The sequence below is a fragment of the Carassius auratus genome, linkage group LG30F (assembly GCF_003368295.1).
Source record: "Carassius auratus strain Wakin linkage group LG30F, ASM336829v1, whole genome shotgun sequence".
Lineage (NCBI taxonomy): Eukaryota > Metazoa > Chordata > Actinopteri > Cypriniformes > Cyprinidae > Carassius > Carassius auratus.
In genome coordinates this window covers 4954022-4977367 of record NC_039294.1, presented here as the reverse complement: position 1 = coordinate 4977367, position 23346 = coordinate 4954022, and the positions used below count along the sequence as shown (strand labels likewise).

Here is a 23346-nt window from a genome sequence, read left to right as displayed (position 1 = left end):
AATATTGTGAAATATAAATACAATTTAATATAACTGTTTTAATACATTTTAAAATGCAATTTAGTCTGTGATGGCAAAGCTATATTTTCAGCTTCAGTCTCACATGATTCTTCAGAAATCATTCTAATATTCTGATTTGGTGCTCAATAAACATTTGTTATTAAAGTTGAAAACAGCTGGGCTGCTTAATATTTTTTGTTTCTGGAAACTGTGGTAATTTTTTTTCTCCCAAAATTCTTGATACAGAGTTGAAAACAGCATTTATTTGAAACTGAAACTTAGATTTTTTTCATGCAAAATATTGTATTATCCCTTGATCAACCTTGTTTAAAGAGCCAGTAAGATGAAAATTCTAAGCTTCCTATCACTGTTTATAAGTCCTGTGAAACAGGTTTAAATCCATCCAAGGTTAAAAAACATTGTCATTTTGTCAAAATATCATTTTAAAATTACCTCAATTCTCAGAGATCCCCAAACGGTTCGCGCAAAGCTGTTCAAAAGATTCAGTTTCCTTAAACCCCACCTTTCGGTAGCATACTGTGTTCTGATTGGTCAACTAACATAGTCAGTTTTGATTGGTTGTTCCGCACACAACTTCACGGTAAACAATGCGTTAGCATCTGTTTGGGGTGAATTATGTCTTATTCCTCTCACCGCGAAGCAAACAGTAAAACTTGAACAATCTCGCTGCTTTTTCTTCTGTGTGGGTGTATTCAAGCCGCTCGCTTCAGTTTGAATCTGAATAGAGCGTTCAGCGCGGGGGCGTGGTCACATCAGAAGGGAGACATGAAAAACAGACATCGCGTTGTTTTCATATGGATTACTTTATCACAGAATATCTGTTTTCAGCAGCACTGGTTTAGTTTTAAAGCAGACATGTCAAGCTTTCTATAGATATCTCTCTCATGTCTCTTCGTTGAGTTACACTTCATTTTAATGACGTGTTTGTAAATGAAGATCAGCGCAGACAGCACACATACTGATAAGACGCTCGGGAGAAAACAAACACATAACTTCATAATCATACTTCGCGTTGTGATTCGGAGATGCTCGTTGTTCTAAATAAAGTTGGTAATGAACCATATTTTATGGCCAAACGCTTTGAAAATCCCGCTGTACTCACCGAGATTAGAAAAGCAGTCATCAGTGAAATGTTGTGAACACAACAAAAGGGATTTGTTGTACTGCTCTGTTATTGTGGTAAAAATGAATTTTAGCCATTGGTTCTTCTGATCTTCATTCTTTAGCAGTGAAAAAAACAAACTTGCCTTTACAATTAAAAACACACTGTCTCCTCGACATGATGCTCTCACACCAAACAGAGCGTCTGTGTGGGGGGTGGGGCAGGTCAGAGTTCCGTTTCTCCCAAGACTGTAGGCGGAGATTATTATGCAAAGTGTTCCTAGTGACATGCATAGAGATGGGCAAAAGATTTGAAATCTATAACGACTCGTTTCAGCGATTCAGAGTCGACTCCTTACTTTAGAAGCCAATAACTTTATAAATCGTGTACTTTTTGGTTTAATTACTTTGCACATTGTTTACACTGATGGACAGCTACATCATACACTGTAATACAGGTAATTTTTGATTTCCCATCTGTGTGGCTCTTTAATAAAAGTATTAAAAATCTTCTTACTGACCTATTTTTTTTTATTTTTTTTTTAAAGGTAATGCATATCATTACACAATACAATTTAATATGATCTATCAAAAATATTTTTAAAAGCTTATTTAAAAGCCTAAATTAAGTAAATTAGAACATCATGATATACTGATTGATTATAAATGATAAAAGAATAATGTTTCCCAATTGTTTCCTCAAGAATTTATCAGACTGACATTTTTTTGAAAGCACAAGAAAGTTTAAGATGAGCATTTTACCTTCTTGTCCATTTTCAGCCATGCCACAGTGTCTTTGACGTCATACCGCAGACCAAAAAACCAGGTCTCCCTGAGTCCCAGTGTCCGGCACACAAGTTCAAACAGATCCTTTCCTTTCCACTTCAGCTGCATAAACAAGATTACAGAAAAGGTTAGTAACATAAAGCTTTAAAGGTGCTTTCTGCACCATAGGATGAATTTGAAACTATTTTTTTTTTTGGTCTGTGTCATAGTTCCTTTTGAAACAAAAAGTTGGGGCCAGGACATATAGACAGACATGGACTGAACACAATAAAACCCCACTTTTCATTTCAAGAAGCCCTTATAGGAAACAACCTAAAAACTCTCTAGGGACTGCGGCAGATTAATCAAATTCAGACTGACCACGAATCTGAACAACTCTAGTATAATGAACATCGACATTCCCTGAATAACCTCATTTCCACAGACCATGTAGACACAAGGCAGAGAAATGAGTCCAAGCGTTATTACAAAGTCACTGCTGTCAGCAAGCATATTCACTCGTTTTCAGATGTATCAGTTCATGTTTTATCAGAAGGACTACTGTCAGGAGGCCAGGAGAAAATAAAATACAATATTCAATTGGAGAAGAACTGTGGACGCACATAAATTTCATATTTCTCATTAAAACGACTTTAATTGTCATGTGCGTACTGCATATTTGAACAGAATCAATAAAGCACCAAAAAAACATTCATTACCACTACCAAAAGCACCTGCATTAGGATGCATCTTTATCATTTCATTTTATTGGTTTCTGAATTCACCAGAAAACAAGTCAAACAGCACTGAGAAGACTACTTACAAACTGTAATCCGTTACAGATTGCAAATCACATGAGATTATATCTTTCTCAATTAGATTATTCTGACATTTTTAAAAGACTTTTGACCTAACTCGTTTATCACATAGTTTAACAATTTTCAACAACATTAAGTGCATTAAATGTTTCTCGCACTAGGGTTTGTGAAGGAACTGAACAGAAAATGTGTGCTAAATACTAAAATGTGTGAATGTGTAGTTCAGTTATTCAAATACCAACTTACAATCTCAGGGGGACTTCATGGAGATATTTTAAGACAAAATGATGCGTGTATATGTAACCCATAAAGTAACTGTAATCTGAATATAAGCATTTTAAAACTAAATGTACTTACAACTACAAGCACTTAATATTTTTTTCTGATTACGTAATTCGGATTAAATGTAATTAGTTACTGTTTCCCAATATTGGAAGAGTCAATTTAATAACATAAAAAAAACAGAATTTGCAATCTGCAGGAGTATATAAGCAGCAGAATACCAATTAGAAAAACTCATGTTGCGAGTATAATTCTCTTGTGTAGACATCTGTGCTCGATTAGCCTTGTCATTAGTAGGATTCAAGTGTACTAGGTATCATCTTCTGGACCCAGCTGAGCTAGATGCTACTATCTGGTGAGCTATATACTTGCCACATATGTCACCTTGAAGTTTATGACACAGAGGACAAAACCTTGCTGTTATAAGTACTGACAACTTCCAGAGAGTAATGCAAACATCATCAACACTGCAAACTTTATTAGCATAGCATAACGGGGACAGGTGCTTTTCAAGGTGCAGTTTCATCTTGCCTAATGTTTATGTATGAGAACATATGACAATATGCTGCCATCCACAGTCCAACCAATTAAATATGCTGATGCTTACCGTCTAGAAAGCTGACGGGCGGCTGCCTTCAAGGACGACCGTCAGAAGGTAAAAACATTTACAGAGAAATGAAGTGTGTCTGTGTAGAAGAGCGTTCACTCACTGTCCTAAATATTCAGCGGAGAAGTTATGTGGCTTTTTAGTTAAAAAACAAAAAGAAGTCCTGAAAACTTGACAGCATAACAGCACAAGAAAGAAAAAGTACAAAAGCAGTAACCTCAAAGTCAAATTCCTGTCTTTATCCACTTTTGAACCCCAGGCTATTACCCCAAATCAGATTATATTGACTGAGCTACACCAAGACTGTCTTTCTCATTACACAGCACAGAATTAGATGAGGTCAATACTATGTGCAATACCTTTAGCACACAGAGATGACTTACACTAAATTTTAGCCTATAGCGCTAATATTGTAATATTAATATTGAATAGAAAATATGCACTGTACTTCCAATAATTTGCACCTGACAATGCTTAAACTGAAGCACAAGAAAATATGAAACACTTTAAGTGACGAGCTGTATAGAATCTGTGCATTGTAACAACCATCTTCAGAGGTCCATTTTCACTTTAATAGCATGCCAAGAAAACATTCAGGATAAATAAATAAAACTGGCTTTATGGTTTTTCCTCTAGTTTCAGAATCTTGGTGATGTTATTCAGAACTGTTTCAGAACTGTTTAGGGACCATTTTCTGTCATTGTGAAATAATATCTATCACTATACCCCCAAGCCTTCTGAAAATAACATGAATTGTGGTTTTAGCAAGCCTTGTAGATGACTTTGGTGTTGGGCTTATTAGCTTTCAATGGTATGCAATAAAATCATAGCGACTGCAGAGGGAGAAATGGGATGTGTTTTACAAATCCATGCTGCCACCAAGTGGTGTTGTTTAGGAAATATGAAGATGCACCAAAATATAATCTCAGTAATGCTAAAATACAATGGTTTAAACCTGTCCAGATACAAACATATATCTGGGTTAAATATTAAAGTTTAAGCTCTGCATCTCATACATACATGCTGTAAATTACCACAAAAAAAAAAAAAAACTGACCCCTTAGTTTTTAAAACTTGTAATACAATGCACTAAAATAACATTTTTGCTCAAAAGAATACGTTTGAAACAAAGTTAAAACTGCATATTTCTGCTTTTAAAACTATCCGAACACCACAGACTCCCATTGCAAGTGTATTACTTGAAACAATTGATGTTAAAATGATTTTTACAAACTGAAAGTAAATCAGAAATAAAGTTTATGGTAATCGACATTACGTCACAGATGCTGTTGAAAAAGCTTGAACCTGGAATATTGCCTTAATATTGATTGGAGATAAAGAACAATAAAAATATAAAATAATAATAATAAATCAGAAAAATGCCAACAATAACAGCTACAACTTGCTCCCTCAATTCTAAATATACATTTAGTCTTGTATCCAAAACCACTTTGAAGTACATGACACCTTATTGGTATATTATACAACAACAGAACCATGATCCATGATCCCTCAGAACCTCATTACTACCACAGGAAATACTGGTAATGAGTGAGAAAGATCAAAACAGAATGAGAGACAGGCAGGCACAGAGCAGTACACAGAGTCTTGTGGAGTGGGACCGCTTTGCCTCATGGGACATTAACTCATGGTCCCCATCTGTCACACGGTTCTCTTACCACCATCTGTTTTCCCTTAATTCAAAAGCACTCCCTGAGTTGGTTTCTGTGTAAAAATAGGGCATCTTCCTTCAAGAAACTGAGTGCAAAAGAAGTGAATGCCTGCAGAACTCCCACCGGATACACAGTGTGTACAAAACACCTTTATACGTGTGAATGATGATTACTGCCATACAGGATGCTGCTTGCTTTGTAGATTTGTATTAGTTTTCCCTGCAAGCACTCATGAGCGTTTTTTTTTTTTACTTTATGGGATTATTTTTTAAGAAAATGTTTCTTCAATATTTTATATTATATTATATTTATATATATATATATCTATATCTATATATATATATATATATATATATATATATATATATATATATATATATATATAGATATAGATATAGATATATATAGATATAGATATATATATATAGATAGATAGATAGATAGATGTTAGGCAGAATGTCAAAGCTTCTGTTTTCTACACAAAAAAAAGTGAATGGTCATTTATACTGCCAAGCTACAAAAAAAGGACAAAATAAAACAGTCCATATAACTATATTTCTTATCCTTCTGAAGTCATGCGATAGCTTTGTTTGAGAAACAGAACCAAATTAAGTTGTTGTTTATTGTTGATATTAACCTGGAAGCACTCCAACTGTCTATTTCTATTATATGCCTTATTTCATCTGGTTGATGGTTTATATTCTTCTACCAAGTAAATGGCCTTTTAGTATAATAATAATATAAAAAACACACTGTTTTAGGTTGTGACTTAAGTGTTTGTTGCAAAATGCTTTTTATAAAGAAGACATAATTGTTAGTAATATTTCAAGATGAACACTTGCTGGAATGAAATATTTTAGGTTTAGGTATATTTTGTTTTGTAAGAAAATCTTAAATTGTAACTATCAAATACTGCTTGATAAATCATACTTTGCTATGTGGAATGTTTATTTGTTCATCTCTCAATCATCATTGTATTGCACTGCACTTCAAGCTTTGATGATCTTACTAAGACATGTTATTGGGAGAGACTGACTTACAACTGATCTGCTCTACTCTCACCTTGTCATGAGCCATAAAATATGGCAAGCAAAAAACAATTGAGACTTTTTTCAAATATTTCTGACTATCATTTCATGGTTAACAAGGTTAACTTTTTTTATTTTATTTTATTGAAATATTGCTTTGTCAGACAACTTAGAATACAGTGCACAACAAGTCACACGGACCACTTTTTTAGGGCTTTTCTAATAGCTTGGTAACATAAATAATCATCCACTTTCGCTGCATGCAAGCTGTAGCTTGTACTCATTTTGTTAAACTGTGAAAAAAGAACAAAAAAGACAAGTAATACAGGATTGGAATGACATGAAGGGAATAAGCAATGACACTATTTCCAAATTTTGGAAGATCTATTCCTTAAGGCCACTGAGGTGCCTCTGTTCAAACATTAAAGCAGCTTGAGGAGACAGCTCCCCTGGAGAAACAGGTCAGGCTGAGTGACTTGCTCAAGGGCACAACAACACTGAGTGGGGACGTTAAAATGTCGACTGTCTGGTGCCTTCCCCAAGTTAAGTGTATATGCCCTCTGGTTACTGATAAGAAGCATTGATCACTGCCAGCCCAGGTTTGGTTGTAGGCTACAACAAGGTTTACTCCCGTAAAATAATGTGAAGGTGATATGTACACAGTTTAAGTTAATTCAGCACATAGAAACAAAACACTTACTCACCTCGCAGCTGAACTCCAAGTCTGCATCCATTGTAACAACTGTGACATTGAAGGTTTTGGCTTGTTTCTTCCGAAGTGAGCTGAGACCCATTTTTGATGCAAGGACACTTGCCATAATAGCTGCTGATGGGAAACCTTCCTCCTCGAAACAACATAAACCTGTCTACTAACTCTCTATCTGAAGCATAGCTTATGATGAAATACAATAGAGTTGAACTCTGGTTAAAAGCTACAATTTAGCATTACTGGCCAATGTAACAAAAATTGGATTAAAGTGCATCTCTAAAGGCAGGACGTTGTCAAACCACCTGCGTTCGCTGGTAAATAAGTAGTTGGACACATATTATCCCTATTTACTTTCTCTAAAGCTTCATTAAGCCTGTAAGAAGATCAAGAAAAGACAAGAGAACAAGTTTACTAGCTAGTAAATGAGGACATTTTACGTTACTACAACAATAGACAAAAGAAGCTAACGTGCTTTTAAGCTACTGTAGGCGTAAATACATATTAAGTGACAACAAAACAAACATTAACCTATTACGTAACACTCAAGTATACATTCCTGTAGCAAAATACAAACTTTTACACGCCTTATCAACATTTTAGGTGCTCATATACGCTTGTTTAGGCTAGCCTAAGGTTTCATGCCTCATTGTTTTTTGTTGTGAGGTATTATTGACGAAATTGGCCTGACAACTTGTAAACTGGTTGCTAACTCACCTGTTGAGCTGTAAAAACAGCTGATTTCCCGCAGTGTGTGTGATTCACGCCCGCTTAAACACCTGACACACAAACAGATCAGCTGGTTTGACTCTTTCGGGCCAACAAACAAAAATGCAGCTGAAACTTCGCGTGCGCGTGCACGAGGAGGCGGGAGGACATGCGCAATAGCGCGCGTCATTCAAGCCCGTTTTATTTTTTAAGTGATAATACAAAATAAATAAATAAAAATTACACACATACACACATACATCCAATAAAATAATCAACTACACCGTCCAATCAACTATTTCAGAAAATATTTCCGAAATGTAAAGCTAAGAAGCAGCATATTACTGTTTTATTACATTTTACTATAAGTACGACTGAACATTCTGCAAATGTAAAAAAATAAAAAGGGTTGGCTACATCACTTGTACGTTTGTTTTATGTTTCATAAAACGATTATTACTTTTTAAAAAGTTTGAGTATTTATTACTTTTAATTGTTGTTTAAATAATTGTTATTAATTACAAATTATGGGGTTAAATGTAATTTATTTAGACTATCAGACTCCTTGTGCAAGCAAGATTCTCACTGGATTATTACAATTAATGGCAATAATAATGTTTAGAAACGTAAACTGATATTTACTACTGACACACTATATTTAATTTTTATTTTAAAATTGGTATTGAATATATATTCTTTATAGTACATGTTCAATATATTTAAATAAATATGTGTATTTTCGGATCTTTTCAAGCTCAAAGTTCAGCCCTTTGCACCAGAAAGGGGCGTGTTTTCGCGGACAACTGGGTGGGGCTTAGATGATGTCATCTGAGTAAACAGAAAAGATGGCGACGCCATACACGGGAGATCCGGTTTTAGGGACAAACGGTGTTATTTCAGAGAGTTTCGCCAAACAGTTTACCGATTTACCAGCGGAATTATTAGAGCATATATTGTGCTTCCCCGTTCTAAACCATATCGACATCTGCAATGTTTCCTGCACGTGCAAGAGGCTGCATGACGTATGCCATGGCAGAGGAAAGGTCTGGGCGCATCAGTACAAACTCAGGTGGCATAAATTAAAAACATTTCTAAAACTTGATACCTCCATCAACTTCCAGTTTATCAAACCATAAGAAATGTGTTTGACCGTGCATTCAGTGTGTGAGTTGAGAGCGGTCAGATCGTGCTCTCATTTTGCTGATGCACCAAATTTGTCCTGCGTGCAAATGCAGAGATGCATAATATGTGATATTTCATTTTAATCGGCTCAACTCCTTGGTGGTGGGGGGTGGGTGAGGGGGGACTAAATGCAATTATAATTGTTGATAATGTAAAGTGACCTTGAACATAGAAATGCATAATATTCTAATGTGCTCTTAATAAATCATATAAATTAAACAAACATAAGAAAACATGAGCGTCTTTAAATAGGAGTATGGTTTTAAGATTATTACATTTTGAGTTATTACAATAACAAAACTACTTACTATTGTGTCTTAGCAGATACCTGTAAATTACATCCTTTTTTAGTAGATTTTGCATAACACTGAATTGACAAAATGTACCCTCTACTAAAAGTATTTGTTTATTAATTTTTACTTCAGGAGACATATTAGCACAAATATTATATTAAATAAGACACAAACCATGACACTATCCCCTTTTAAGGAATAGGTTTGCTTATGTCTGCCTATTTATTGCCTCAACATTATTGTTGTGTCGTGAATATTTTAGGTGGCCCAGGCTGCAGAGATTTTATCAACAAAATGAGTCATACGATTGGCTGAAAGAATTCAAAACCCGGCACATGGTTGGTCAACAGATAAGAAGAACAGTAGAGTCTATTTCCAAGAGGTTCTTCACAGAAGTTGTGAGTGGCTTTAAAATAGACTAAATTACAAAGCAGTTGATCATTTTCTCAAAAATTGTAATCTTTTTGGTATGGTCATTAAGCTACGGTTGGACAGGTATATTTATATGGTAAGTCGGATTGAATAATTTGCTTTAGTCACTAACCCAGAGACCTGTAACTCAGCCTTGCGTTGGTCAGGTTCTTGGAGACAGCTTTGCGGAAATCGAGTCTCTTGGTGCTCCAGAACACTTCTGTGAGGATGAGCTGCTTGGCATTTTGAACTCGGACAAAAGGTTAGAAAGGAGCTCATAATTATGTGATTTTATTTTCCTCTGAACACTTAATGGTTTAACTGAATTAATGCATTTCCTTCTTTCCCAGGAAATGTTTGACACTTAAGTACTATGCAAAGAAAATCCTCTACTTCCTCCGGCAGCAGAACATTCTGAGGAATTTGAGGGGTTTCCTTGAGAGACCACCAGAACAACAATCAGCCCTTGAAGGTAAGCTGAGGTCTCACAAAAGAAGAAATGTTATCATTATATCACTTGCTCAGCAGTGAATGGGTGCCGTCAGAATGAGAGTCCAAACAGCTGATAAAAACATCACAATAATCCACAGTGACTCTTGTGAAGTGGAAAGCTGGATTTTAGTAAGAAACATTTTTTGGGTGAACTATTCCTTTAATGGAAAAATCTAAAGAATGACTTTGTAATGCTTTATTTTACCAGTGACAAGGCCAAATGATAATGTCTGTTGTGCTGTAACTATTATCATATACAATAATCATAGCTCAAAGACGTGCATGATGAATTTGAAATATGTATGCTGCATACTGAGCTTCACAATATTTGCAATGAAAGGTCGACTCAACACTATATTATTATGGATGAATGAGGTTCAACAGTGTTTAGATCAGTGATTTAGCTCCAATTCCAGGTGCTGTTTTGGTCGATCGGTGTTGCAACCCTCTGGCTGATATCACTCTTGAGAGCATATCTGCACAGATAGAAGAACTCACTGACAAGGTGAAGAAGTATCTGCGAGTAAAAAATGCCACACACCCAAGTCTACGAGCCAGTCAAGGTCAGTCTGGAAAAATTCAATTTACTATTCACATGAAGTCTATTAGTCAGACCTGTGTAGCCAGGCTTGTGTTCTTTCCGGTGTCCAATAAAAGCTTTCAGCTTGATGTCGTTAAAATAAATGTCTTTAATTTTCAAAAAAAAAAAATGTATCTGCTTTGGATTGCGTTAGGCAACCACAAGGGCATTGTTGTTCTTAAAGCTGTAGCATCCAGTATGTGTCTTCACTGGAATGTTTTTCCAGGTGACTGCTTTGTTCTGGAAAACCTGGAGTTTGAAAGGCAAGTCATATGTGCTCTGAATGCTGTGCTGTATGACCAGCTGCAGTACAAGGGCAATGAGCGGGACTACTACAATCCACTCAACTCATACATACATCAGGTTAGGCATGTCTGGATAACCAGTGTCAGGGACAATGCATTATATAATTATGTAACATGCATTACATAAGTAACATGTATTTCTTCTTCTTATTTTTGTAAAATAAGTAAAAAAAAAAATTGATGAATGGTAAGTTAATGGTAAAACATTGTTTATTTAATATAAATTGTACGTCTTTACTATCGCTTTTGATCAATTTAGTGTGTATGTGCAAAATAACAGTATTAATTCTACTGACCATTGAATGGGTGCTAAAAACTTATTTAAAGGAAAAGAAAAAATATTTTATATGTATAAGAAAAAACACTTTTGATACAAAAACAAATCCACAAAACACTAAAGTAATTTAACATGTTACTTTTTTCTTGTGTTCATATAACTGTGCTAGAAGTAAAAAAATAATAATAATAAGTTTTAACATTTTGACAGAAATGTACTTTATTTCTCACAATGTGCCCCCTTGTGGTCAGGTTCTGCTCCGTCGGACGGGCATTCCCATCAGCCTCTCTGTGCTTTACATGACTCTGGCCAGGAAGTTAGGAGTTCCTCTGGAGCCTGTCAACTTCCCCAACCATTTCCTGCTCCGCTGGTGCCAAAATCAAAGGAGGTGGGCATTTAACACATTCTATTGCAGTCGGTCAGAATGAAATTAAACTGCAAACCACAGTCTGTTTCAAGTCAAACTTATTGTTATAGCTCTGTTTACAATACACATTGTTACAAAAATCATGATGTTAATGTTTATGACATCTTAATATTGTCACATTTCGAGCTGTGAGATCATGAAATTTACATTTTGCAGTGAGATTTGCTTTATAGTAGCCTATACATTGCCCTGTGTGTGTATAATGTGGTTAAAGTTGGACATATATTTCCAGCTTTATATAAAGTGCTGGATGACAATATAATTTTTTATTTAGCATCCAAGATTTGCTACATAGTATATGTGAACATTCTGTTCTATATAACCAACAGTAATATCGTTTACATTTTCTATCAGTATAGCTGCAATCTCAAACAATAGTGCTGTGCTTGCATTGAACCTAAAACAACAATCTAAGTTGACTTTTGAGTTGTTTTGCAGGAGCGAGGACATCTATGACTATGTATACATCGACACGTTTGGGAAAGGAAAGCAGCTGGCTGCTAAAGAGTGTGAGAATCTGATCCGGCACCAGGTGGGAGCAGATTATTACAGCGCTATAAGCACCAGCGAGCTGCTGCTGCGGATGGTGGGAAACCTGCTGAACATTGGCAAAAGAGGGTGAGAATCACACATGCATTTTGATTACTTTGAGATGAGTCAGTGTGTGTTGTGAAATGTTGTTTATGTTCATATTGTTGTACTGTTGTCTAAGGAGCGTTTCCTTAAATCTCTGCACTTAAATTTGACTGAGAATGAAGGAGGTGTTTAAAAAACCTCTATGCTCATTAGTAAGCAAGTCAGGGAATTCTGCAGTTGTAGGACAGTGTTTTATGTAAATGAAATCCATTTTCTTGGCTGTCAGCTGAAGTTGTCAGACCAACGTTTGTTATGAAATATGCTTGCATTTGCGTTCTGTCTAGGGAAGGTAATGAGAAATCATATCAGCTCCTGCGGGACTCGCTGGATCTCTACCTCACTATCAACCCTGATAATGTGCAGTATCTTCTGCTACAGGCCCGTCTCTACTTCCACCTGGGCATCTGGCCTGAGAAAGTGAGTTCAATCACACAGATGAGACTCGAATGTCAGTAACAGTATTTTTTTTTCTTTTTTTTTTTTATTAAAGAATAGTCAAAAAGATCAAATCTCTCTGGCACATATCCACTCTCATAAGGATGCTAGATTGAATTCTTCCAATGTTATTTTAGTAACACTTTAGTTATTTTAATAATCAAGTAAAATTAGCTCCAACTAGCTGAAGAATTTTTTTCTTTTTTCCTATCACTATCCATTCTGCTATTCCATGAAAAAGGCCTTTAAATATAAAGGTGGTGACGACTTACACTAGTTACACAAGTATAAAAGAAGATAATTGCTATTTTGAAAGTAAATACTATTTGCTCCATGTACGACTGGTACTAAATAGCACCCTGGTTACACTGCAGATAGTAATTGGTGATATTCACAAAGAGTGCAAACAAAAGTAATATGCTGTTTTTACTGTATTACACCACCCTGCATCATATTTGCTGAATGATATCCGCTGCTTGTTTTTTTTTTTTTTTACAAACTTTGGGATGCTGATTCCAAAAAAAGTGCCTTTTTAGCTCTAGCATGTCACACTTTTTTACAAAATGACTATGTAAACAAAATAAAAAGGACAAGGCGAATATTAAACATGGGGTCTCAGTGGGTTTTAAACTTTTTGTTTGACACATAACAGCAACAGACTCATAAGGGAGTGTATATGTTGCATTTGCATTGAAAATCTGGTGAATATTGCAGTTAAACCACCAAATACGAACTGCATAATCAAGGCTAATGGGAGAAAAGTATAACAGCTGTGTATATTTGATTTCTCTCTGTCTGTATCTCAGGTGTTGGATATTCTGCAGCATATCCAGGCTCTGGACCCATCTCAGCATGGAGCGGTCGGGTATCTGGTGCAGCACACGCTTGAGCACATCCAGCATAAGAGGCATCCCGTAGAGCCGGAGGTGAAGAGGCGCAGCGTGCCGGAGCACAGGGACGTACTGTACTCTGTAGGCCTCATCATGAAACATAAGAGGTGGGTTCCTGTTTGTGTAAGTGGAAAAAAATTATACCTACATGGAATATGAAACTCAGTTTAATCTCATATTTGAGAACAGCAAGGGAAACATCTATAAAAAGAAGTGATGCTAATTTGTAACTAATAATAATAAACATCTGTCATTACTACATTTCTCCATGTATGATGCAAACATACTAGAGTTCTTGGCCAAATAATACAAAGTAAAATCAGGCTTTTATTGGCACAGGATGTCAGAAACCAAAAGGCTTAATGCTTTGCATACCTTTAGGTAGACTGTGTATGAACCATGCATTTATATTTAATATTTGTGACCCTGGACCACCAAACCAGTCATGAAGGTCAACTTTATGAAATTGAGATTTATACATAGTATGGGTAAATAAGCCTTCCATAAAATATGGAATCTTCGGGTGCAAAAAAAAAAAAAAATCACAATACTGAGAAAATCGGCTTTAAAGTTGATCAAATTAAGTTCTTAGCAATTCCTATTAGTAATCAAAAATAACGTTTTAATATATTTATGGTAGGAAATTTACAAAATATCTTCATGGAACATGATCTTTACTTAATATCTTAATGATTTTTGGTGCAATACAAATCTATAATTTTGACCCATATAATGTATTGTCGGCTATTGCTACAAATATGCCCCAGCGACTTAAGACTGGGTTTGTGGTCCAAGGTCACATTTAATATTCACAAACTGATGTTTCTCATAGGTCAGGCTACAACTGCGTTATCTACGGTTGGGACCCTAAATGCACCATGAGTCAGGAGTGGATTAACACTATGAGGGTCCATCAGCTGTCTAAGGGGGCCGATCAGCCATTCTACAACGTCTTAGTGCAGGATGGGACATGTAGATATGCTGCGCAAGGTCAGTTTTTCAATTGATCCGAGATTTAAGCAATGGAAATTACTTGATTTTTAATTTCCTTTTAATATAACATAGTTTTAGGTTGTGCATGTTCTTTTGCAGACTCGTTTATTATCACTTTCTGGTATCTGAAAACTAGGTCTTTGTCCTAATTGCGCTCAATTTCATCAGCATCAGTGAATCATTTCTTTTGGGGCAAGTGGATGAGGTCGAGGCAATTGCAGTCTTAAAATAAAAAAAGAAACCCTCCGTTCTCTTTTCATTTGCAGAGAATCTTGAACCTCACTCGGCCCCGCTGGAGATCGCTCACCCTGAGGTCGGCCGCTACTTCACCGAGTTCTCTGACACACATTACATCGCTAATGAAGAGCTCCAGGCGCATTACCCAGAGGACATGTGCAAGACCCACAGGACTGTAGAGGAGCTCTACCACGGTCTCAACCCAAACTCAGGGCAGCCCCCGGAGCCCACCGCCAACTTCCAGGACCATGATTTGTTAGATCCGTAGAGGAGAATGCCACCCCACTATAGATGCGTAATGCCATTCACTTTCTCCTGAACTGTTACAGCTGTTAAGGGACTGGATTTGAAGTTTGAAGAACTACTGTACTTAAAGGAATAGTTCACCCAAAAATGAAAATTTGCTGAACATTTACTCAATTGCCTTCCAAGATGTAGATGAGTTTGTTTCTTCATTAGAACAGATTTGGAGTAATGTAGCATTACATCTCTTGCTCACTAATAGATCCTCTGCAGTGAATGGGTGCCGTTAGAACAAGAGTCCAAACAATCCATCAATGAATGTCTTGTGAATTGAAAAGCTGCATGTTTGTAACAGACTGGAGATGTGTGAATTACTTTTATCAGCTGTTTGGACTCTCATTCTGACGGCACCCATTCACTGCAGAGGATCCGTTGGTTATCAAGTGATTCAATGCTACTGTACATTTCTCCAAATCTTTTCTGATGAAGAAACAAACTCGTATACATTTTGGATGGCCTGATGATGAGTACATAAAAATTTTTGGGTGAACAATTCTTTTAAGACAACTTCCTGGTCCTAGATTAGTTTTAGGCGCAACTTTGACCCAGAGCTGAAAATGAAGTCTAAGTTGAAAGAAACGTGTTGTATTTGAGTGGTTGAGTATAAATTATGTGGTTGAGTTACAGTATTTGTGCAGATACAAAATATACTCTAGATAGTATGTATAGATTATGTGAATTTACACTACAGAGGGTCTGAATATCTGTGTATGTGTTGATATTCAGCTTCAGGCCCGTTCCTTATGCCATCAGTCATATCACATCTCACTGCACTAATGTCACATTTGTTAATATATTAACTAACATCCACTTGACAAGAGGTCAAATGTCTAAAGCTGTCACCTTAAAATATTTTGTAATGTTTATTTCAAAGTTATATAAAAAAAAAAGAAAAAAAAACCTAGAGAACAAGGGCTCATGAAATGATTGGCTCATAGTGGTTGTAAATACAAAAGTATTGAGAATATAAGCGAATGAATCACAATAAAAAATAAGCTGTACTTCGTTGGTCTGGTTATTTATTTATCATTGTATTTTAATAACTTATCTACTTGTTTTGTAAGTGTAGAGATTTTATATAAGTGAATATTTAAATGTATACATCTAACCATGATTCCCTTCCGGATTAATTTGGTATATCAGCAAACATTTGAGAGCGTCTGGCAAATTTGTGACATTGACCATGTAAAATACTTTTGTACAATAGTCAGGTTTCCTATCTTGAAGCACAAGTTGCTCTTTGCGATATTCTTCAGTCATTCTGTAGAACATGGTTTTCTTTTTTGTTCATGTCAGCTTGAGATACAATTCAAAAATTAAAAAGTGCTGGAATTTCATTTGCCAGTGAAACATTTTACTTTAATTCCTTTGCTGATTTAATTATGCAGAATATTATTAGAAAATAATGTTCTTAATAAGGTTCCTTTTCCATTTCCTTCTTATTTTTTTGTTTTTTAATTTTTTTTTTATAACGTGCACCAAACACCTTAAAGAGAAAGTTGGATAATGAATGGCAAACAAGTCAGGGTGGTGTCCCTCTTGTATCCAAAGTGTGTTTGCATTAACTTTAATACTCATCCGAAGTCAAACAACCTTAAATATTTATAATGCAAATATAAGCATCTACAACAGTATACCTTAATCATAGCAAAGACTGGGTGAATACTACGATAACATTATTTGAACTGTGATATTACTTTTAATGTATACTATAGAAAAAAAATATATATTCAAGATACTTTGATCATACAGATTATTTTAAAATATTTTAATATTCATATAAAATAAATTGTATTTTATTTATTTAATATATTAATTTATTGTATTTAAAATAGTATTTTAATTCATTAATATACATTTTATATATTTATATTAAAAGAAGTATTAGCCTATTCCATTTATTTACGAATTATCTTTTTGACAGTATTATGTTAAGACAAGAAAACGAAGATGTCTTCTTTTATACCTAACACAAATGTCCATTTCTGGGTTCGCAAAAGAATGTTCAGACCCCCCCACCCCATGAAAACAAAAACGGACGAGAGACTCAGGTGTGTCAATGACGCGTTTTGCATATTTAATAGGCGGGCGGAGCTTTGCTATCAAAGTCTGAGGGCACGTTGTGAAAGTTCTGACCATTCTTCACATAACTTTCTTTCTTATCTCTTCCGGACTTTAACATGGGAGCTTCTCAGTCTGGACGACTGCATATGTTCCAAGATCTGGCTGATAAAACTGGCTGTGAGTATCCATAAAACTTTTCAATGTGTAGACAGCGACATTGTTTTTATTATTATAATTTTTTTATTCTTTCAGGTGCTTAGAATATGTTTCTAAGTGAACATTGTACTGTGATTATATCAGAAGTTTGTATCATGGTACCGCGTGGTACCATGGTAGTACTTAGTAACAAAAAAACATGGGCCATAATAAAACATTTTACCAATTTCAAGTTGTCCAAAAGTTGCAGTAATATATATGGCTAGCATACAGTTTACAGAAATTAATGTGTTTTGTGTGAATTTAAGCTATGTGGTGAAAACTTTTTTTTTATTTTTTTATTTCATAAAACAAGAAAAATTATACAACAGAATATTAGATCATTAATTTTCATTCAAGTAAAACGTACATTTTTTTATGGTTACATAGCTAAATGTCTATGACCTGTTAAGCGTTATATGTCTATAGCATAAAAGCTATTATTAAGTCCCAACTGAAATAAACAAATATATATATATATATATATATATATATATATATATATATATATATATATATATATATATATATATATATATTTAAATGCATGATATTAAAATTTTACATTTCTTATATAGGCTACAGTGTGTTGTACATAGGCTCTAAAGCAGGGGCGTAAATTTAATCTAACAGTTGTGGGGAACAATAAACATAACATTTCTCAATAGCAATTTTTGAAGGGGATACAAATAATACAGCTCAAATTATTATTGTAAGGATATGTATACTACTGTTAGTGCAGCAGGGAGACCGTGCCAACTTCAAGCTGTTGTGGTCGCGCCGTGACAGCGCTCGTGTCCGCTGTAGACTTTGCGCTGTCACGGCGCGACCACAACAGCTTCAAGCGGTGTTGCCAGGTCCGCGGGTTCCCGTGGAATTGGGCTACTTTTTTATCAGGGTTGTTTTTCATGTCCGCAGGTTGAAGCGACACCAATAACGTTTATTTTAATCCCGGGACGAGATTTTTACTGGGGGACCCCCTCGAAACGCAAATAGTTTGGGTTAGTTTTGGCTACTTTTGAGTAGCAATTGGGCGGGTTTTGAAAACCTGGCAACCTTGACTCTTAATCAGGTAACGTTATTATTGCTAATATCGGACTCATCGAAAAATACATTGGCCTAATCTGTATTAAAGAGAAAATAATCACTTCGTCCGATGTTTATGTGAATAAAATAGATTTGACAGCCTTACTTGGCTTTGGACGGATTTGTGCATGTAGGTGATGTGTAACCATAGACAGTAAAGCAGGCATTTGGACCAAAGCACTGTGAGGAAAGGCAGGGGGAGACTCAAAATGTTTCTAAACTTAAAATGCATTTTTGCCCCGTTTGTGTTGTTTTACTACTTATTTCAAGTATAAATAATTGTTACTTACAATGCACAGTGTGGTTTTTAATCATATTTTTAGGGAGGTCCTGTCACGTGATGCATTCCTTGCATTAGTTTATTCATAATTAGCTCATCTTGGCTTCACCCACACACTCATATTCTGTCTCCATCACTCCTTCAGAACAGCTGTGAGTGACTGTGAAGTTCTTTGAAATTTTCCTGAATTTGCTGTCTTTTTCTCACTTTAGTTTCCATAGAGCAGATAAATAACCTCCATATCAGGTTTATGTACCTGACTCAAGGTGAAGACACTTTAAGGTAGGTCTACTGTACAAAGGACTTGATGACGATTCTAAAATACTGTCATAACCAGTCATCTGCAACATTCATTTTCTATATGTATTTTAACTTCTGATTTTATATAAAGTTCTACATTATATGACACATAGTATATTATTGGATTGTGTGTGTTTTGAAAAGGATGTCAGATAATATTCATTTTCCATTATAATGAAATAGGTGTAATGCACAGTATAAACATTTCTTTTAATTTCAGACGTGAACACCTTGAGAATATTAGCAATTTGGCTCTCAACCCAATCCGAAGACAGATCGTTGAGGCTTTCTTTGATAAAAGGTGCATTCAGAAAATAAAAATAAAAATTCATATGGGTCCATATTTGTTTTGAAAGAAAAATCGAATGTTTTTTTTTTTTTAAGTTACATGAGTTTTGTGTTTTATAGTTATTTTTTCACCATTTTGCTGAAAAGCAAATAAGTGTCATATAATTAATAAAAAAAAATAATTCTGTTAAGGAAGATGGCATATTAAGTTATTTATCTTTTATTATTTAAATGCATTTAAAAGAATTAAAAATGTATTTTGATTTTATATTTCACATTAAGGTATTCTTCTCAAACATTTTGTGTTTGTTTTACTGTTAGGTTTAGCTGAAAAGCAATTGCGTCCACACAGATAATGTCTGTATGCTTTCATTTAGGAACTTGGGTGAAAAAGAGAAGGGCTGTCTGCAGGAGATTGGTTTTGAGGAATTTGTTACAGTCCTGTCCTTTTTCAGACCACCCAAACCACGCATTGCTGACGAAGAGATGAAAAACATCAAGAAGGAGAAATTACGCTGTGAGAATACAGATAGTCTTTGTATAGCAGCTTTCTTTTAAAAGATATCAGTGTTATATATTAGTATCATTGATATATTATTATGATTTTTGTTCAAATTTGAACTGAATTCAATGAATTTAATTGAATTTAATTGAAATTAAATTTCCTGTCTTCATTTTATTTTTAATTAATTTTTTGTTATACTTTTTTACATATAATTTTTGTGAAAGTGAAAGTGATGTGACATTCAGCCAAGTATGGTGACCCATACTCAGAATTTGTGCTCTTTATTTAACCCATGGGATGAGGGTTCGATGCCTTGCTCAAGGGCACCTAAGTCGTGGTATTGAAGGTGGAGAGAGAACTGTACATGCACTCCCCCCACCCACAATTCCTGCCTGACTCAAACTCACAACCTTTCGATTGGGAGTCCAACTGTCTAACCATTAGGCCACGACTTCCTCTCAACCTTTTTTACATATTTTACATTTTTGTGAAATTGTGGTGTTTAAATATATGGACCACCAAAATATACTTCCATCAAAATAAAAGGTTTAAAATAAGATTTCCATAAATATTAGAATTTTTATTTTACAGTTGTAATTTGAATTTTAAACAAATCTAAAATGCTTTATAAATATATATATAATATCTACGTAGTATTTATTCAGATGTGTGTACTTTACTATCAGCTTGCGCCAGCGCAAACCCTCATTTATGAAGGTAATACAGTAACAAAACTCGAGAGCTTGTTGATCTGAAAGTGAGAAACTTGTCATATTAACATTCGTATTTGTAAGTAGAAATTTACACTCACAGCTCTGATGTAAATAGCTGAATCTCATCATAGGGGCAGTCGTGGCCTAAAGTTAGAGTGTTGGACTTGCATCCAAGGGTTGCAAGTTCGAGCCTCGGGCTGGCAGGAATTCTAGGTGGGGGTAGTGAATGTACAGCGCTCTCTCCACCTTCAATACCACGACTGAGGTGCCCTTGAGCCAGGGCTATCAACTGCTCCCCAGGCGCCGCAGCATAAATGGCTGCCCATGTGTGTGTTCATTGCTGTGTGTGTGTGTGTGTGTGCATGCACTTTGGATTAAAGCAGAGCACAAATTCCGAGTATGGGTCACCATATACTTGGCTGTATGTCACGTCACATCTACATGCAGATGTCAGAGAGTCGAGCCGGTGGCGGGGCTTTGGTGCAAATGAAGACATCAGGTCGATGCCTGACCAATGAACAACGCCAGCCATCGCGAATTGCCAAGAAAGAAATATGGCTGGCATTGTTCATTGGTCGTGCATCAAACCAGTAAAATGTCTGTTTTATGCATATGTATCAGTTATTAGTAAAACACTGCTTTTACAGGATTTTAAGACACTGCATTTATCTTGTCGTTTAGGTATTATCTGATAGAAAAAAAAATAGTTTGCAGTGTTTTACAAATAACTGATACATATGCATAAAAACACAAAATTTATTTTTTGGCAAGTCGCAATGGCTGGCGTTGTTCATTGGTTGGGCATTGACCAATAAAAACGTCTTCATTCGCACCAAAGCCCCGCCCCGGCTCTGCTCTATCACATCTGCATATACAAGTGCACAAGTGAGTTTTGCAACAAGAACACCACAAAAGGTGTAGCAAAAGTCAGAGCGCTAGAATTTGAACTTGTACTGCCAGATCTGAGAGATTACTCTACAACTTCCAATTAAAAACATGGGTGTTCTGATCATTGTCTGTGTATGCAAATTGAAAGATTCAGCATTTCACATCAGAGCTGTGAATGTAAATTTTAACTTACAAATACAAATATTAATATAACATTTTCTCACATTCAGATTTTCAACCTCTCGAGTTTAGCTACTGATTTGCCTCCATACTTATTACACATGGGCACAGTTATTTTTGAGACTCACCTTACTGAATATGCATTTGTAGGCGTTTAATTTATGAGAGGAGTGTTTTTAAATGAATTACGCAACGTGATTTTCCAAGATTTGCGCTCATCAATTCACTGGTATTTGCAGCATTATTTAAGGGCCAAAAAATTATGTCTTAAAGCTAGCGGTAATTTGCGCTGCTCTTGTTAGATTGTGCTTGTCTTTGTGGGAAATGATCTAGTTGCACGCGTGTGGCCGTGAGATAGCGTTGAGTTGTCAGTAAATCACACAGAATTTTTTTTCCTCCCATCAGCACTTTTATGGAATTGCTTTTTTTTGGATAATATATGTGTGTGTTCTGTCTATATTTATTATGTATATATGAATACACACACATGCAGTTTATATATTAAAAATATATACATCGATTTGCATTATATTATAAATAAATATAATGTATAAACAATTCTGAAATATAAACATGCATGTGTGTGTATTTATATATACATAATTAACATACACAGTGCACATACCTAAAACTTTGGATGCGATTAATCGTTTGACAATACAAATTTCTAAACCGAATGAAGCCTCACTGTGTCGCTTTTAACATTTATACTTGAGAAAGTCTATTTTTTGGCAACTTCTTTCAGCATTAATATGCTTTTACCGAGATTTTTATCCAAATAAAAATATAAACCTCAAAACTATATCTTCTTCTCTGTAGTTCTATTCAACATGCATGACACTGATAATGATGGCGTCATCACGCTGGATGAATACAGACATGTAAGATTCATTTCTTATTTTATATAAAACTACAAACACATTTGTGGCATGTTTGACTGCAGTGTGACTGATTGTAGGTGGTGGAGGAGCTGCTGTCCAGCTATGAAACTATAGGAGCAGAAACCGCCAAAGCCATTTCAGATGCTGCCATGCTGGAGGTGGCAAGTGTCACAGTGGGTCAGATGGTACGCTGGCAATCCATGATGGGCTTTCTGATGTGATTTTCTTATTGAAACCTGTTGATCTGGTACTTTTTGTTTTGTTTTAGGGTCCTGATGAATTTTACGAGGGAATCACCTTTGAACAGTTCATGCAGGTTTGCACTTTTATAATATGAATTATAATTAAATATAATGCATGCTGCTCATACCTCGGCCTCGAACGTCTCTCCCACAGATATTGAAAAATGTAGAGATCGAGACCAAGATGAATATTCATTTCAGGAAAATGGACAAAAGAACGATGCAATGTGGGAAATGAGAGTCACTTCAACTTCACAGCAGCACTTTATTTTCAACACAGTCTTTATTTTAGACATAAACATGTCAAATTTGTCTCATGGATTCAACTCTTAGTATTGAGTTCTTTCTCTAAAATATCTTAAATGCTCAAGTTATGAGCAAAGTGCTTTTTTTATAATGGAGGAAATCTTGGAAATCAACGGTCTAACCAGTGCTTAAACAGTCCAAAGTTAACCAGTGCTTAAACACTCCACACCCAAAGTTAATGAATCCACACATCTTATAATTTACCTCAAAAACAACAGGAAGTGATTGTTTTGTTGCCCTTGTGCCTT

At 35.4% G+C, this 23346-nt stretch overlaps 3 protein-coding genes across 5 annotated transcripts in view; 2 read left to right on the top strand and 1 right to left on the bottom strand.

Moving 5' to 3' along the window:
• Window positions 1-7876, bottom strand: part of nf2a (NF2, moesin-ezrin-radixin like (MERLIN) tumor suppressor a) — a 33380-nt gene extending 25504 nt beyond the window's left edge. The window contains exons 1-3 of the mRNA XM_026240718.1: window positions 7719-7876; window positions 7000-7377; window positions 1885-2010 (exon numbers count right to left, since the gene is read on the bottom strand). Of these exons, the coding sequence (XP_026096503.1) occupies window positions 1885-2010; window positions 7000-7113 (240 nt within the window). The 5' untranslated portion in view covers window positions 7114-7377; window positions 7719-7876. The remainder of the gene's footprint in view (window positions 1-1884; window positions 2011-6999; window positions 7378-7718) is intronic.
• Window positions 7877-8533: 657 nt separating this feature from the next.
• Window positions 8534-15361, top strand: LOC113068109 (F-box only protein 21-like). Of its 3 annotated transcripts, XM_026240715.1 has the most exons (13): window positions 8534-8778; window positions 9447-9582; window positions 9666-9692; window positions 9763-9857; window positions 9946-10067; window positions 10504-10650; window positions 10894-11030; window positions 11501-11637; window positions 12115-12294; window positions 12597-12729; window positions 13554-13744; window positions 14470-14627; window positions 14897-15361. In XM_026240715.1, the coding sequence occupies exons 1-13, from the start codon at window positions 8555-8557 to the stop codon at window positions 15133-15135; spliced, it is 1926 nt and encodes a 641-aa protein (XP_026096500.1). In that variant the 5' UTR covers window positions 8534-8554; the 3' UTR covers window positions 15136-15361. The 3 variants fall into 3 exon arrangements, with proteins under 3 accessions (XP_026096500.1, XP_026096502.1, XP_026096501.1); XM_026240717.1 differs by lacking the exon at window positions 9666-9692 and having other exon boundaries at window positions 14897-15360; XM_026240716.1 differs by lacking the exon at window positions 9666-9692 and having other exon boundaries at window positions 9748-9857; window positions 14897-15360.
• A 1925-nt stretch (window positions 15362-17286) lies between these two features.
• LOC113068108 (calcineurin B homologous protein 3-like) lies at window positions 17287-23182 on the top strand. Its single transcript, XM_026240714.1, has 8 exons — window positions 17287-17411; window positions 19008-19077; window positions 19316-19396; window positions 19761-19900; window positions 22489-22550; window positions 22628-22735; window positions 22819-22866; window positions 22947-23182. The coding sequence occupies exons 1-8, from the start codon at window positions 17351-17353 to the stop codon at window positions 23028-23030; spliced, it is 654 nt and encodes a 217-aa protein (XP_026096499.1). The 5' UTR covers window positions 17287-17350; the 3' UTR covers window positions 23031-23182.
• The last annotated feature ends 164 nt before the right edge of the window (window positions 23183-23346 follow it).